General features: G+C 39.6%; 1 protein-coding gene across 1 annotated transcript in view; it reads left to right on the forward strand.

Annotated features, from left to right (window-relative positions):
- Positions 1–845: 845 nt before the first annotated feature.
- Positions 846–15,504, forward strand: part of TRIM55 (tripartite motif containing 55) — a 52,161-nt gene continuing 37,502 nt past the window's right edge. Inside the window, exons 1-4 of the mRNA XM_070749180.1 lie at positions 846–1,013; positions 1,737–1,909; positions 7,523–7,688; positions 10,662–10,757. Of these exons, the coding sequence (XP_070605281.1) occupies positions 846–1,013; positions 1,737–1,909; positions 7,523–7,688; positions 10,662–10,757 (603 nt within the window). The remainder of the gene's footprint in view (positions 1,014–1,736; positions 1,910–7,522; positions 7,689–10,661; positions 10,758–15,504) is intronic.

The raw sequence follows: 15,504 nt of genomic DNA on the forward strand, positions 1-15,504 counted from the left end.
AACAGGGTTGGGCTACTGCCCGGATGGAGGGAACGCAGTGCGGTAGTGAAAATGGAGCTCCACCCCAGAGCACCCAATTTTCACTGAAAGATGTTGAAAGAAAATGTAGGGTGTCCTGCATAAGCCACGCCCACAGTGTGGTAGTAAAAAAAATTGGTAGTTCTTCACTGGACACAACCATGCAATAAAGATAAGACATAAATGCAACTTTGAAGAATTCAATAAAATCAACTCAGGGAAAAGCTTGAAAGAAAAAAAAATCGATCTTCCGAGTGCATATATTTTGGGGATCGTGCAACAATTAGCACTAGGAGGAGGAGGATACTTAGAAGGAAAAGGGAATAACCGTAATTTTGTTATGCACAAAACTTAATACTGAATGCCATTTCTTTTAAAGCATCTTGTGCTTTCCATATTGGAATGAAAGTTTAAAAAATGAAAAGAACAGCGTCCATTCACTAGTGACTTGAATGCACCAGTTTTCCAAAGACAGAGTTGTACATCTGTGGAGACGTTGCTGGCAACGGTCAAACTCTTCCTCCTTTTCCCCTTTGCCCACCCCCTTCCATACTAAGCCCAAGAATGTGGCTCTCTCACTCTTGTAGGCTGTCACCTGTCTAAATCTGTCCTTGTGTCAGAGGCATATATGGAGAAAGTGAGTCTGGCAGCCAATTGCCTTCTGCTTCTAAAATAAACTCCGCTCCTTTTGCTCTCTGTTAAAACAATGTCCTCCAGGGAAAGATTCTTCAAAGGACATTTGATCTTGCCAGTTTTGGAATTCTTTTGAGTGACCTAACCCGGAAGCAGCCTGATTCTGAGCTTATGAGCTTTGCTATCGCCAGGAGATGAGCGCCACTCTGAATTATAATACTTTTTCTAAAGAGCAGCAAACTATGGATAACTTGGAGAAGCAGCTTATTTGTCCCATCTGTTTAGAAATGTTTACTAAACCAGTGGTTATCCTTCCATGTCAGCACAATCTCTGTAGAAAATGTGCCAGCGATATCTTCCAGGTACATTGATTTAAACATTTAAGCCGTCAGTTAATATTATATGCTGGTCTGTTCTGTTGTTGGGGTAGATCAGGGTGGGGAATTTGGCGAGTGGGGCATGTTTTGGGGATTGTTTTGCGTGAAGAGTCTAGTCTTTAGGTGTTATGTGAATTTCATTGCATGGGTATACTGTGTATATACATACAAAGACAATAATAAAGTATAAAGTATTTATTATATCTAGCTTAGTGATCTCATGCTATAAAATCAAGAGAATATTACAGGGTTGGTATAATTGCCAGGATTTTATTTCTATAAGGAGAAAATTAATTAGAGGAAAAGTTGTTTGTTATTTATCTTATGTGCAATTTTGGATCCCTTGCATTTGGAAATGTCCCTTTTATTTATATGAACTGAACTGTTATTTCAAGTATTTAGAGCTATTAACACATAAACTCATTCCTGTTGTTCCTCAACACCTCTAAAAATGGCAAATTTCTCTCTAGCTTACTTTGTCGTATTATTAGCTTCCAAGCATTGAACAAAATGATACTGAAACTTCTTTATCTTTTTTTCCCTACCTTTTCGAGATCCGACCTCATGTGAAGTCCACTAATACCCTAACAGTGACTACATTAAAACATTAGATCATGCCTTAAGTAGATGGTGTGATAGGTATCTTGTGATGTGCAGAATGATTGAGAAATACAATTACAACTTTGTTTTACTGCTTGGCAAGAACAGGCCTCCAATCCATACCTGCCAATCAGAGGAGGCACCACTGTGGCTTCAGGAGGTCGATTTCGCTGCCCCTCCTGTAGACATGAAGTAATTCTCGACAGGCATGGAGTATATGGCCTTCAAAGAAACCTGCTGGTGGAAAATATAATTGATATATACAAACAGGAATCTTTCAGGTAATTAACCATTTTTATCTTTGGAAGATCATTTGCCAATCCCATTAAACTTAGTGATGTTTGCCTTTGAAATGCATGGAATTAGATTTCTCAAGAGTTAAAAGCAGAGAATTCTGGAAAATTCAGGCTCGGCAAGTTTAATGTTAAGCAGTTGCAAAGGGAAATTGTAATAAGTATGAATAGCAGTCTTCATCAGGTCTTTCTAACTGCCCAAGAAGTAATTCTAGACACTATGTTTTGTTTGCTATCATTATGTGTCCTGTAGGCCTATCTTGCCTGTTCTGTCTGGGTCCCCCCAGACGCCAACACCAACCAAGAAGAGTAGCCAGACACACTGGTAAAAAGCAAAGGCAGTTTATATAATTGAAAGCAAACACAGGTAACAAAAACTGTTCTTACAGACAGGAACACTATGAAGCTTCACAGAGGTTTCACGAAGGCCAGGCAATAAAACAGGATTCTTGCTGGCAAAAAACAACGCTGGAGATAATAAAACCCACGCCTCCCCCAAGTCTTCCAGACTTCTAGGCCACAAGCCAAGATCAGAGACGCCAAGAATCGAAGCAAGGTCACAGGACTCCCAGTTGATAACTCTCCACAAAACTGTAAGGGCGGGCCTGCCTTTTCAACCCTGCTGAGGAGAAGCACACCCAAACCCAGCTGTTGCCAATTCAGGGATGGAAATACCTTTCTAATTGGCCCTGTCTTTGAGCTGCACGTTGCTGCCTCATGTCTATTATAGCCTGTGCGTCTTCATCCAATGAATCCAGGCTACTAGCTGGGGAGAGTCCCCCCCGGGGGTCTCAGGCTGCTCTCCCTCCTCCTCTTCCTGACGTTCCTCTCCCCCGTCTGCCTGGTCCTCCCCCTCCTGTTCACTGTCCTCCTCCTCTGGGCATGGATCCGGCAGAGCTCCAGCCGGTCCCTGAGGAGCCTCAGGCTGAATCACAGCATTGCCCAGCATTACTTTTTAGAGCAGAGGTCTTCGAACCTGGCAACATTATTTATTTATTTTTTATTTTTATTTTTTATTTTTTATTTATTGTTAGAGTTGGAAGGGACCATGCAGGTCATCAAGTCCAACCCCCTGCCTAAGCAGGAACCCTATAGCATCCCAGCCAAATGGCAGTCCAATTTCCTCTTAAAAATGTCCAGAGTATTGGAGTTCACAACGTCCACTGGTAGGTTGTTCCACTGGTTGATCGTTCTGACCGTCAGGAAGTTCTTCCTTATTTCCAGGTTGAATTAAGACTTGTGAACTTCAACTCCCAGAATTCTCCAGCCAGCCCGCAAAAAGAGGCCTAATAATTGCTTCTGTGCTCTTCCCCCCCCCCACACACTGATTGACATCTATCTCTTAAATATATAATAATATATAGTGATGTGATGGTTGTATATTACGTTATAGTTCATTCAAAGCAATATAATAGGCATTACATGAAATACCTATTCTGAATGAATTCTATCATGAAAACAAGGTCTATTTGTTCTTCCACAAAAAATTATCTTTGTGCCTTTTATTAACTACATTATAAAATGATTTATTGAAATGAGTCACACCGTTGCAAATGATTAAAGTTTCATAAAACTAAACAGTTGGCTTAATTTCAGAATGTGCTTTTAGGACAGTTTGTTTAATATGCATGTCTAATATAGTAAGGAGATGTGATGGAATGTATTCTGGATTCCCAAGAGAGACGGGTTGAGAGAAAGAAAGAAAAGGCAGCTCCACCCTAGCAATTTTCAGAGCATATCTTTAATTATGTGAGTTGTTGCTTTAGTTTGGCAAGATTTGTGTCTGTAAGTGAGGAACAATAAAGGAAACTGCTTATTTATTTATTTTTATTTGTTTGTTTGTTCTGTCAAGTATGTATTGGTGGTATACAAAGATGTAACTATATTTATATACATGATACTAGTAAGAGAGAAACATTAGGACAGGGGACACAAGGCACACTGGTGCACTTATACCAAAGTGACCAGATTTAAAGATTGGGAAAGAGGGACACCATTGAGCGCAGGGGGCGGGGGAGGCTAAAAAAAGTTTAGCGAAAAAAATTAGCAAAAAAAATATTTTTCTCTCTCTCTCTCTCTTCCTCCCCCCTTTCTCTCTATCTCTCTCTCTCCCTCCCTCTTTCTCTCTCCTTTCATTCATCTCTTTCTTTCTTTCTCTCTCTCTTTCTCCCTCCCTCTTTCTTTCTCCCTTCCTCTCCTTTTTTCTCTCTCTCTTTTTTCCTTCCTCCCTTTCTCTCTCTTTCTCTCTCTCTCTTGCTCTCTCTCTTGCTCTTTCCCTTTCTCTTTCTCGCACTCTCTCTCTCTCTCTTTCTTTCTTTCTCTCTCTTTCTCTCTCTCTCTCTCTCTGCTACACACCTCTCCTTTCCGTTCCCCTCCCTCCATCCTCCCTTTCTCTGTGTCACCTGCCTCCGGTTGTCGTGGGCATGGCCTGGCCATTTCCAAGAGAGCCACTTCAGGAACCGTTCATCCTCCGCTGGCGCAGTGCGTCTTTTGCACCTGGAGTAAGCGGCGACCCTTCCTAAAAGCCAGACAGGTTCAGCCCAGCTTGGCTCAGCCCGTGCATCCTACCCACCCACCGCTTTCCCAGCTTCTCTCCCGCATCAGCAGCTACCTGCTGGAGAAAGAGAGCCCCTCCTCCATGTACCCCGGTTCTGTGCGCCACACGGGGGGGGCTGAACTTGAGCGCCTCGCAGAACTTTGTGGGTGCCCTGCAGTATACGGATTACAGTCCCTACCATGTGCCCGCCGGGCTCGGGCTGGACAATTCGGCTCAGTCTCCGGGCTTGCCCTGGCCGGTCACTTACAGGGTGCCCCTGCAAGACGACTGGAATGGCTAACAAAACATTGTGAGACCGGAAGCAGAGCTTCCTTTCTCACAGTTTCCAATTTTTTTCTGGGCACCGGATAGAATCTGCTGGAGGAAAAACTTGGAAGCCACAAAAAAATCGGGACTTTTAAAAAATTTCCCGGGATGCAGGACAAATGGCTAAAAAGCGTGACTGTCCTGCTGATCACGTTAACTTATGCATGCCCCTTACTGACTTCTTAGGAATTAGGAGAGATCAACAGTGGATAGTCTAAGGGTAAAATTTTGGGGGGATAGGTGATGATACTAAAGAATCGGGTAGTGAGTTCCATGCATCAGCTACTCGGTTACTAAAGTCGTATTTCCTGCAGTTTTTAAGTTTCTATCTGTTTTGTGCATGTGTGTTGTTGTGGTTGAAGCTGAAGTAGTCATTGTCAGGAAACATATTGTAGCAGATGATTTTATGGGCTATGCTTAGGTCGTGTTTAGGACGACGTAGTTCTAAGCTTTCTAAACCTAGGATTGTAAGTCTAGTTGCATAAGGCAGTGATGGTGAACCTTTTTTCCCTCGGGTGCCGAAAGCGTGTGTGTACACACTATCTCACCTGCGTGAGTGCCCACACCCATAATTCAATGCCTGGAGAGGGCAAAAATTGCCTCCCCTGCCCCCCCCCCCCCCAGAGGCCCTCTGGAGGCCAGAAACAGCCCATTTCCCAACTTCTGGTAAGCCTGGTAGGCCTATTTTTCATCCTCCCCAGGCTTCAGAGGCTTCCCTGGAGCCCAGGGAGGGCAAAAACACCCTCTGGAAGCCGAAAGTGCCCTCCCAGAGCCTCTGTATGAACCAAAAATCAGCTGGACAGTGCGCATATTCATGCTGGAGCTGAGCTAGGGCAACAATATGCGTGGTAGCAGATATACACGTGCCACCTGTGCCACCTGTGCCATAGGTTCGCCATCACTGGCATAGGGTATTCTGTTGCGAGTGGAGGAGTGGAGAGGACTTCTAGTAAAGCATCTTTGAACATTTTCTAGAGTGTTTGTTTGAAATGCAGTTTAGGGTTCAGACAGATGAGCTGTATTCAAGTATTGGTCTGACAATTGTTTTGTATGCTTTGGTTAGTAGTGTGAGATTACTGGAGCAGAAGCTACGTAGGATTAGCTTAATAACTCTTGAAGCCTTTTTGGCAATGTTGTTGCAGTGGGCTTTGGCACTTAGGTCATTTGATATGAGTATTCCAAGGTCTTTAACGGAGTGAGGGTTGTCTGTAAGGTTTTGTTTGTTCATCTTACATTTGGTGTTCTGATTCTTTTTGCCAATGTGTAGGACACAGAATTTTTTTGGTCGAGATTTGGAGTTGCCAGATGTTTGACCATTCAGACACAAAGTCAAGGACTTTTTGGAGAGTAGCTGTGTTATCGGTGGTGTTGAAAATTTATTTTACAGCCGATAGATGACATCCATCAGTTGGTAATGGCTCAGGGAGATGGGCACTCACCAGATATTAATGTATTCTTTGCATTCTACTATTAATCTGACAGAAAGAAAGATTGTGAAGTCTGATTGGTTTATGGCATCCAAGATCTTTGTCTGAATATGAACCTCTTCCCTGTTGAAATTGAGATAATTGCTTTGTGACTGATGGGGAATACGATGGAACTGCTTGTGGCATTGAACTGGTCTTAGACTTCCCTTAGGTGGAAGATGCTTTAAGATTGTTCTGCCGGGCTCTCAGGTAGGAGCCTCCCAAAAATTCAAGAGCACAAATTGCAGACACACAGACATTTGAAAATTCAAAACAATGTTCATCACAAAATTCAAAATAAACTAAGCACTCTTTTTGTATTGCAAAGAGTACTCGTCCCAAAACAACCGGACAGTCTGTACAATTTCCCTTAAACAGTCATTAAGTACTTAGCTAGCAGCTGTGAAAAAACTTCACACCCCTTCTTCTTCCAACAAAGTGACACACACATACATACACACACACACACACGTTGCTCTGCTTTGGTTTCAAAGGCGTGAAAAATCAACAAACAAAAGTCCAGAAAACAGCAACACACGATTCCTGAAGAACTGCAATCAGATACTCTTTCACAATGGCCAAACCCACACACTGCTATTTATAGCAGCAGCCCTAATTACTGGATCCCCACCCAACCACAGGTGGCCTCATTTTCTCTTGTAATAATCCTTCAGTTGTTTTCTCCTATGCATCATTCTACACATGCGTGGATGTGTCATTAATTCTTGTTCAGAATCCAAGGATGATACAGATGATTGATCTGCTCCTGGGCTGTCTGCCAAACTCCCCTCTTCCCTGTGACTCACGCTTCCTTGGTCAGAGGAGGCTTCATCGGAAGATTCCATCGGGAGCAAAACAGGCCTGACGCATGTGGATGTCTCCCCCACATCCACCTGCACATTCCTTGGAGCAGGAGCTGGGCCAGAGCTAACCACAACAAAGATACTGCCCACAACTATATTAAAAATGTTTTATATTGGTGCTTTAGCATAAAGGGGCAAATTATTGTGGAAATAAATAGGAGGAGGAAGGAATATTATATATAATTGCCATCTTGAGTTATAACAAAAGCAGAATGAATACTTAGTAAATAAATTTAAAAATAGGCATTTCTTTGCTCCTCCTATGAACCCAGATAGCTACTGTCAGTCTCACAGTTACTTTCTAATCTAAATGGAGAAATATTATCTGCCTCTTTGATTTGATCTTTAGTTTTTAAATCATTTTGGTTTGGATTTGCCTTTTTTCTCCTAAATTTAATTCCATTCATAGGCCTGAAAGAAAAACGGAGCAGCCAATGTGTGAAGAACACGAAGATGAGAAAATTAATATTTATTGCCTGAATTGTGAAGTGCCCACCTGTTCCATGTGCAAAGTTTTTGGTGCTCATAAGGACTGCCAGGTTGCTCCTCTCTTGAATGTGTACCAAAGGCAAAAGGTATAAAAACAAACCAAATCTTTCTTTCTTTTTGAATCCTCAGTCTGCGTATTGTATTGGCAGTTCTGTGTTAGCAAAAACTTCAGAAGAGAAGGATTTAAGGGTAGTGATTTCTGACAGTCTCAAAATGGGTGAGCAGTGTGGTTGGGCGGTAGGAAAAGCAAGTAGGATGCTTGGCTGCATAGCTAGAGGCGTAACAAGCAGGAAGAGCGAGATTGTGATCCCGCTTTATAGAGCGCTGGTGAGACCACATTTGGAATACTGTGTACAGTTCTGGAGACCTCACCTACAAAAAGATATTGACAAAATGGAACGGGTCCAAAGACGGGCTACAAGAATGGTGGAAGGTCTTAAGCATAAAACGTATCAGGAAAGACTTAATGAACTCAATCTGTATAGTCTGGAGGACAGAAGGAAAAGGGAGGACATGATCGAAACATTTAAATATGTTAAAGGGTTAAATAAGGTTCAGGAGGGAAGTGTTTTTAATAGGAAAGTGAACACAAGAACAAGGGGACACAATCTGAAGTTAGTTGGGGGAAAGATCAAAAGCAACATGAGAAAATATTATTTTACTGAAAGAGTAGTAGATCCTTGGAACAAACTTCCAGCAGACTTGGTTGGTAAATCCACAGTAACTGAATTTAAACATGCCTGGGATAAACATATATCCACTGTAAGATAAAACACAGGAAATAGTATAAGGGCAGACTAGATGGACCATGAGGTCTTTTTCTGCCTTCAGTCTTCTATGTTTCTATGTTTCTTTTTAATGGCTTCTCATTTAGAGAATTAATAACTCTCCTGTTTATAAAATTGAAGTTATCTCGTTTAGATCTTAGGTCCTTGAAGGATTGTTTTTTTAATCTATTCAATCTGTTGCTCCAGCTGGCAGGCACACAATTACAATTAATATGAAATATTTGATCCCTATGCTGCTGTTCCAAATATGGTGCCTTGAAGAGGTAATAGACTGAAATTCTCAATATCACAAATAATCATGATGGGGGAAAGTGAAGTTTTGTTTGAGGAATTTCCAAACTAATTCAATTTTTTTGCCAGAACAACCACTGTATGTTATTGGTGTACAGATGTCCCATGCCATCTAATGAATCCAAATGGTTACTGGAGAAATGTTCTAATTTCATGGCTTCCAAATTGGTCTGGTATCATAGAAGCATTACTTTATGTTTTTCACAAAGTTGCCATCATATAACATCCTTATAACAAATACCTAATTTCTTCCACATTTGTTCCCTATGAGACTAAATTATTTACATCAGTTTCATTTCCATATTTAATGCAACTTCCCATAAGCATCTATTCTTAACCCTAACAGCATCAAACTGATGAAATATGTATCATATCATCAAGAAGGAGACCTTTACACACCCTTTTTGTGTTTGTATTGCAATATCACATACAATACAAATAATGTGCATAATGGACAGTGTAACAATGTCATGTCATGCATTTTACCACTTTCCCCAACTACACATCCCTTCCAATGGATGCCCATACAACCCAGCACAAAATATCTTCTGGAGGGTTTCTTCAGATGGCCAAAATCTGCAATATGGTGGGCACAGCATTGCAATAAAAGCTTACCCTATTTGCAGCAGCATTGAATTTGTATACAAAAAGGGCAGATTTTAATCATACCCCAAAGATGCACACAACTCCTCCATCAATGAGTTTCCCTGACATTTCACACTAACATAGTCTGCATCAGTGGAACTGCTTTTTATCTTTTCACAGTGTTCCTAAATGTGACATGAAAGCAGTATAAATAGTAGGTTGCAGATGCTGTAAAATTTTCACTGATAGCCTCAAGCAAGAGCAATATACATGTACAATATACAGTCTTCATCAGATTGAAGTCTGGATGCCACAGGGAAAGCTGAAACACTTGTTCCACCCACTCCGGGTTTCTGTTGACCGCAGTCTTTCTAATTATATTTGATTATATTTCTTCTCCTCTGAAATATTATTAGTCTGAATCTAGCATTCTTTTAAAAAGTTATATCCAAATATCTTCAGTCTTTGAATTCAGATTCTGGCTTTTATTCTGAAGGTGCCGCTATCTGTCGACCAATATATTTCTGTCTATCTGATTGACCGACTGTTATTGTTTTTTAGTCATTAAGAATTTTTTTTATTTTGCTAATAATTTTTTGGACATGGAATAGAAAAGTTCAGTGATGCTCCCAGACTCCTTTGCTGCCATCTGTTAAAGGTCTATTTATTTTTAACACAGCATTCATGAAACAGCTGTTTATATGGAATATCCTCATGAGAAATGCAACACAATTTCTTGAAAGCCTTGGTGAGGCTGCTATGATACAGAGCCAGTTTATAAGCAGAGATTTTGGAAGAAGCCCATTATTATATTTGTCAATATTAAAGCTGAGTACAACTTTATCCGATCGGGAAAAAAAATGTGCTTTTTTTCAACCTGCTAAACATTATGTTTTCCTATTCTGAAATAACACATGAAAAATAGTGCTTAGAAAAAGTGTCTAAATAGAAAGTGTTGTGCTTATCAATCACTAGATTCCCTACCACAGATTTCAAGAAATATAACTACATTGTAAATATATAGAAGCTATGGTTGTTGTAAGTTTATAGTAAAATTTAACGTTGTATGCTTGTTTCCAAAATCACAGGAAGCAATATCAAAAGATCAGAGGACAGAATAATTAACAAGAAACTAAAGTATTTTAGTGGGAGAATTAAATCAGGCAAATCTGATTTCAATATGAAAAAAAAACTTCAGTTAAATAAATTTGTTATACTAACTTCATCTTTTGCAAAAAAATATATATATTCAGCCATTTTATTTACGAGAAATTTTATAAACTCCTTACTAACTAAATAAAATATACATTTTTTCAGTACCCTTTTAGAAAAGTTTTAATAATTGTAAAAAATGCTTTATATCTTTTCAAAGTATATGTTTATTTTATATCGCAGTCTGAACTTAGTGATGGGATCGCTGTGCTTGTGGGAAGTAATGACAGAGTACAAGGAATTGTAACTCAGCTGGAGGAAACCTGCAGAACAGTTGAAGTAAGCAAACATTATTTTGATACAATTAATGCAAGTTACTTTTATCTCCACAACAATTTGAAGTCATAGCTGCCAATTCTTTTAACTGGTGTTGACCTTCATATGCATCAAAATCTCCCCAAGAACCTATGACACTGTACTATATAATAATATATTTACAGTATTTACAGGTAATAAGAGCTTTGTGACTATGCAGCTTAAAAGTAGTGTTTTGGTTTTTTGTTCCAATGTGGTCATCTATATCAGACCTGGGCAAGATGCGGCCCACGGGCCGGATGTGGCCCGCCTGCTGTCAGTGACCGGCCCACAGAGGTCGGTCCAACTTTTCTAGATAAGAACCGGGTGTTCAAGATATAATATATAATATATAATATGTAATGTGTAATGTGTAATATCTAATATGTAATGTGTAATGTGTAATATCTAATATCTAATAATCTATAATCTAATATCTAATATCTAATATCTAATATCTAATATCTAATATACAATATACAATATACAATATACAATATACAATATACAATATACAATATACAATATACAATATACAATATACAATATACAATATACAATATACAATATATAATATAATTAACCCAGTTCTACCCAATAATATAAAGTATTGGGTAGAACTGAGTTAATTATATTAGTCCGGCCCTCTAAAACCATTCCAATTTCTCATGTGGCCCTATGGCAAAATTAATTGCCCAGCCCTGATCTATATGGTGTGTAGATGAGGAATTCCACAGTTTTAGGTTGCATAGATCTGTCTTTCTGAGAAAGAGTTCTTACTGCTCAAAACCCACTCTATGCAACTTCTACAAATGTTGTCTAGAGCAGTGATTTTCAACCTTTTTTGAGCCGCGGCACATTTTTTACATTTACGAAACCCTGGGGCACATTGAGCGGGGAGGGGGGCGCTAAAAAAAGTTTGGACAAAAAAATTCTCTCTCTTCTTCCCCTTCGCTCTATTTCTTTCTCCCTCCCTCTTTCTCTCCCTTCCTTCCTCTTTCTTTCTCTCTCTCTCCATCCCTCTTTCTTTCTCTTCCTTCCTTCCTCTCTTTTTTGCTTTCTTTCTCTCTCCCTCCCTATGTCCCTCTGTCTTTCTCTCTCTCCCTTGCTTTCTTTCTCTCTCTTTTTCTCTCTCTCTCTTTCTCTCTTTCTTTTTCTTGTTCTTTCTCTCTCTCTTTCTTTCTTTCTCTCTAGTTCTTTTTCTCTCTTTCTCTCACTCTTTCTCTCTCTTGCTTGCTTTCTCTCTCTCTTGCTTTCTTTCTCTCTGAGCTTCGCGGCACACTGACCATGTCTCGCGGCACACTAGTGTGCCACAGCACACTGGTTGAAAAACACTGGTCTAGAGGTGCTAGCCTTCTGGAACCAGTAGGCATTTTTGAAATTTTTAGTTGCTGTAGTAGTAAAACAGGTCAGGAAATAAACACCACAGGAGGGCTAAAACTACTTTTATGGAGACCTTGCAAGTTGGATTTTGCTGTACCTCTTCCCCCTCCTTATATTTTAATGAATCAAGATAACCTCTGATTCACTGGAAATGTTCTTTTGTTTCTCACAACTTGAAAAATGTTTCAATCCTATTTGTTGATCTGAAGAACTAAGATCCATAAACCTATCTTCCTTGCTCTCTATAATACAGTATGTGCTCTCACAAAAAGCTACCAAGGATAGGGATCTGCTGCTTTCATCATAATGACAAAGACAGCACTGCTTTGCAAAACTCTTTTGGATGTGAAAGCAACATCAGAACCTGTTTTTCTCAAACTGACCACTTGCCTAGTAAGCCCACAGACAAGAATGCTTCCAAGGGGATTGGACCACTTCCCTGTCACAAAATAGCTGACATAGAGGAGATAACCAGTTACAGGGTATTGTTAAAGAGAATGCTATTTGACATCCATTTAGTACTTCCCCATTTTCGTTTGTTTAACTTTCTGTCTGTAGTTTTTTGGGGGCAAACAGGCCAAGCACAAGACCACAATTGCCCATAATTACGGGGGGGGGGGGGGGGTTTCTTGTAAAAATGCATTGGGTTTGGTTCCAAGAATATTTTTTTAAAAAATAGCAAAAAAACACATTTATGCAAATTTTATCCCCAAATGCAAGATTTAAAGGGAACAAAATGAGGTAAAGAATATTTACATCTCAATATGTCATTCTAATTTGCAAAAAAAAATCCATCAGAATCCTTTCCGTAATCAAAACCTACGAGAGGAAATAATATATAAATAATGGTTCAAAATTGTTCAAATTTCTAAGCCAAGGAACATCTGGGGAAAAAATTAGCACTTAAAAGTTAAGACGTCACATATTGCAAGTATGCATAAAGGAAGTCTACATATTGCAAAGATGAAATGTGTTGGTATCAGGAGTTTGCAGACCACAGCAAGCCTTTCAAGTACCTTCACGGTAAGAATTAAACTCTCTCCAAAGGAGAGATACTGTAATATTGAAGTTTTAGCAACTTAGGACTCTTCATTACAGTCAAGCTTAATCCCTGAGATGGTAGAAACCTATTTGGACATAAAACTATATTGACATAAAAATAGCTACCCCTGGTGATGACCCTTACTACCATAGAAACAATGCCAACAAATTGTGTTGTCTATTTACAGTGTACCAGGCATGTTAAGGATGGACCTCGCCATATTTCACTGCTTTGTTTTTCTCTCTTCCTACCAAATGTCAGTAGCTGGCAGGCAAACATATATCCTTCATTTTCCTTAACATGGAACAGAATGTGGAGGGAAGAAATGAAAGACAAGTTTTATCAGACGGCTAAACTGCTAGGTTTAGCTGTTTGCCAAAACATGGTCTGGCTTTCTACAAGTTCTTTCCGTGGCTGAGTTCAAAGCAGCCCAATTCCCAGCTGATGTTCAGAAGAGCACTAAGTAACCCAAGCAAAGATGACATTGGGATGGAAGTTGTGCTGGAAAGCAACAGAGAGCGAACCAGGTCTGCCTCTACCATTTACTGTGATGGGAGGCCTGACAGGTGAATCTAAATAACCAATAGCTGTTGGGCTGATTCACCTTTTAGAGATCACCATATTGCACTACTGATAGCATGCATGGTAATAAAAATGCAAAACTTGTATCAGAATAAGGCAAAAAGAGAGAGGCAGTGATAGATTTAAGGAGACTTAATGCCATTTTATATGTGGTCTAAGAATCCAATGAACACAACAGTTAATTATGCATAGATGCAAACAAAGAAAGATTCTTAAACAAATTCAAAGCCTTTGCTCAATGCTTAGCATTTTACAAAACAATCCATTAGGAAGTAGAAGCAATCACCAAGACTGATATTATATATTTTCAATAATGACTTACATATAATTCCCACTTTTTCCAAATGCTTTCCAGATCTAATCTGAGAAATGCAGATCCTCATAAATCCATAGCATTCAATAGATTTAGCATCCATATATAATGCGTAGTATTTTGGGAAACAGTCTTCCTTATGTTTTTCATATTTTGTTTTCTTTATTTTTGTAATTTTTTTTTTAATTTAGAAAGGCAATACCCCAAACTTCCAAAGTGTTCACACAACAGAATGATTTTACCAATTAAAAATTCCCAAGTGCAAGACTGTTTAAATATAATTAATGTAAAACTGAAAACATGAATATAAGAAGGTTATATTTAAAAACATCAGATCAACAAGAAACACATTTTTCTGCTCAACAAAAAAGCAATACAGTTGTTCTGCCCCAGCACCAGAGCACCAAATAATTATGCAACACACAAACTTACCAACACAGTCAGTAGCAAAATCGCATAATAACTTCCCATAAATGCATACAGAATAAAATAAGCAGAAACTGTTCAAAAAACCCTAGTTGTTAATTCATTATCTTAACAGCTGGCCAAAATCCAAGAGATAATTGGCAAGTCTTACTGTGTTTGGCACAAGTTGCAAAACTAGCAAATGCAAGACACAAAAACCCATACTGGACTGCAAAATGGTAACATAGAAGTCAAGAGTCAGAAACTCTGACTCTCTGCAAGAAACTAGAACTGGACTGGAATGCAAACTGGCCACACAGGACTCAAGATTCAGAAACCACGAGGTAAGAAACAAGATCTAGGCTAGAGTGCAAACTGGAACCATGGTAGCCAAGATTCAGTAATGATGATGCAAAGTGGACCCACAGGAGTTAAGATTCAGGAGGCAAGACTCAGGAGTCACGATGCAAGATTCAGGAATGGTGTTGTTCCCTGCAACCTAAGTACTAAAGCCCACTGCAACAATATCGCCAAAAAGGCTTCTAGAGTTGTTAACCTGATCCTACGTAGCTTCTGCTCCGGCAATCTCACACTACTCACCAGAGCCTACAAAACTTGTGCCAGACCCATCTGTCTGGAACCCATACCACATCTCAGACATTAACATCCTTGAAAACGTCCAAAGATATTTCACCAGAAGAGCCCTTCATTCCTCCACTCGAAACAGAATATCCTACGAAAATAGACTAACAACCCTGCGTCTAGAAAGCCTAGAACTACGGCGCCTAAAACACGATTTAAGTATTGCCCACAAGATCATATGCTGCAACGTCCTACCGGTCAATGACTACTTCAGCTTCAACCGCAACAACACAAGAGCACGCAACAGATTCAAACTTAATACGAACCGCTCCAAACTTGACTGTAAAAAATATAACTTTAACAATCAAGTTGTCGAAGCGTGGAACTCATTACCAGACTCAATAGTGTCAACCCCTAACCCCCAA

Source organism: Erythrolamprus reginae, chromosome 3 (genome assembly GCF_031021105.1).
Source record: "Erythrolamprus reginae isolate rEryReg1 chromosome 3, rEryReg1.hap1, whole genome shotgun sequence".
NCBI lineage: Eukaryota > Metazoa > Chordata > Lepidosauria > Squamata > Dipsadidae > Erythrolamprus > Erythrolamprus reginae.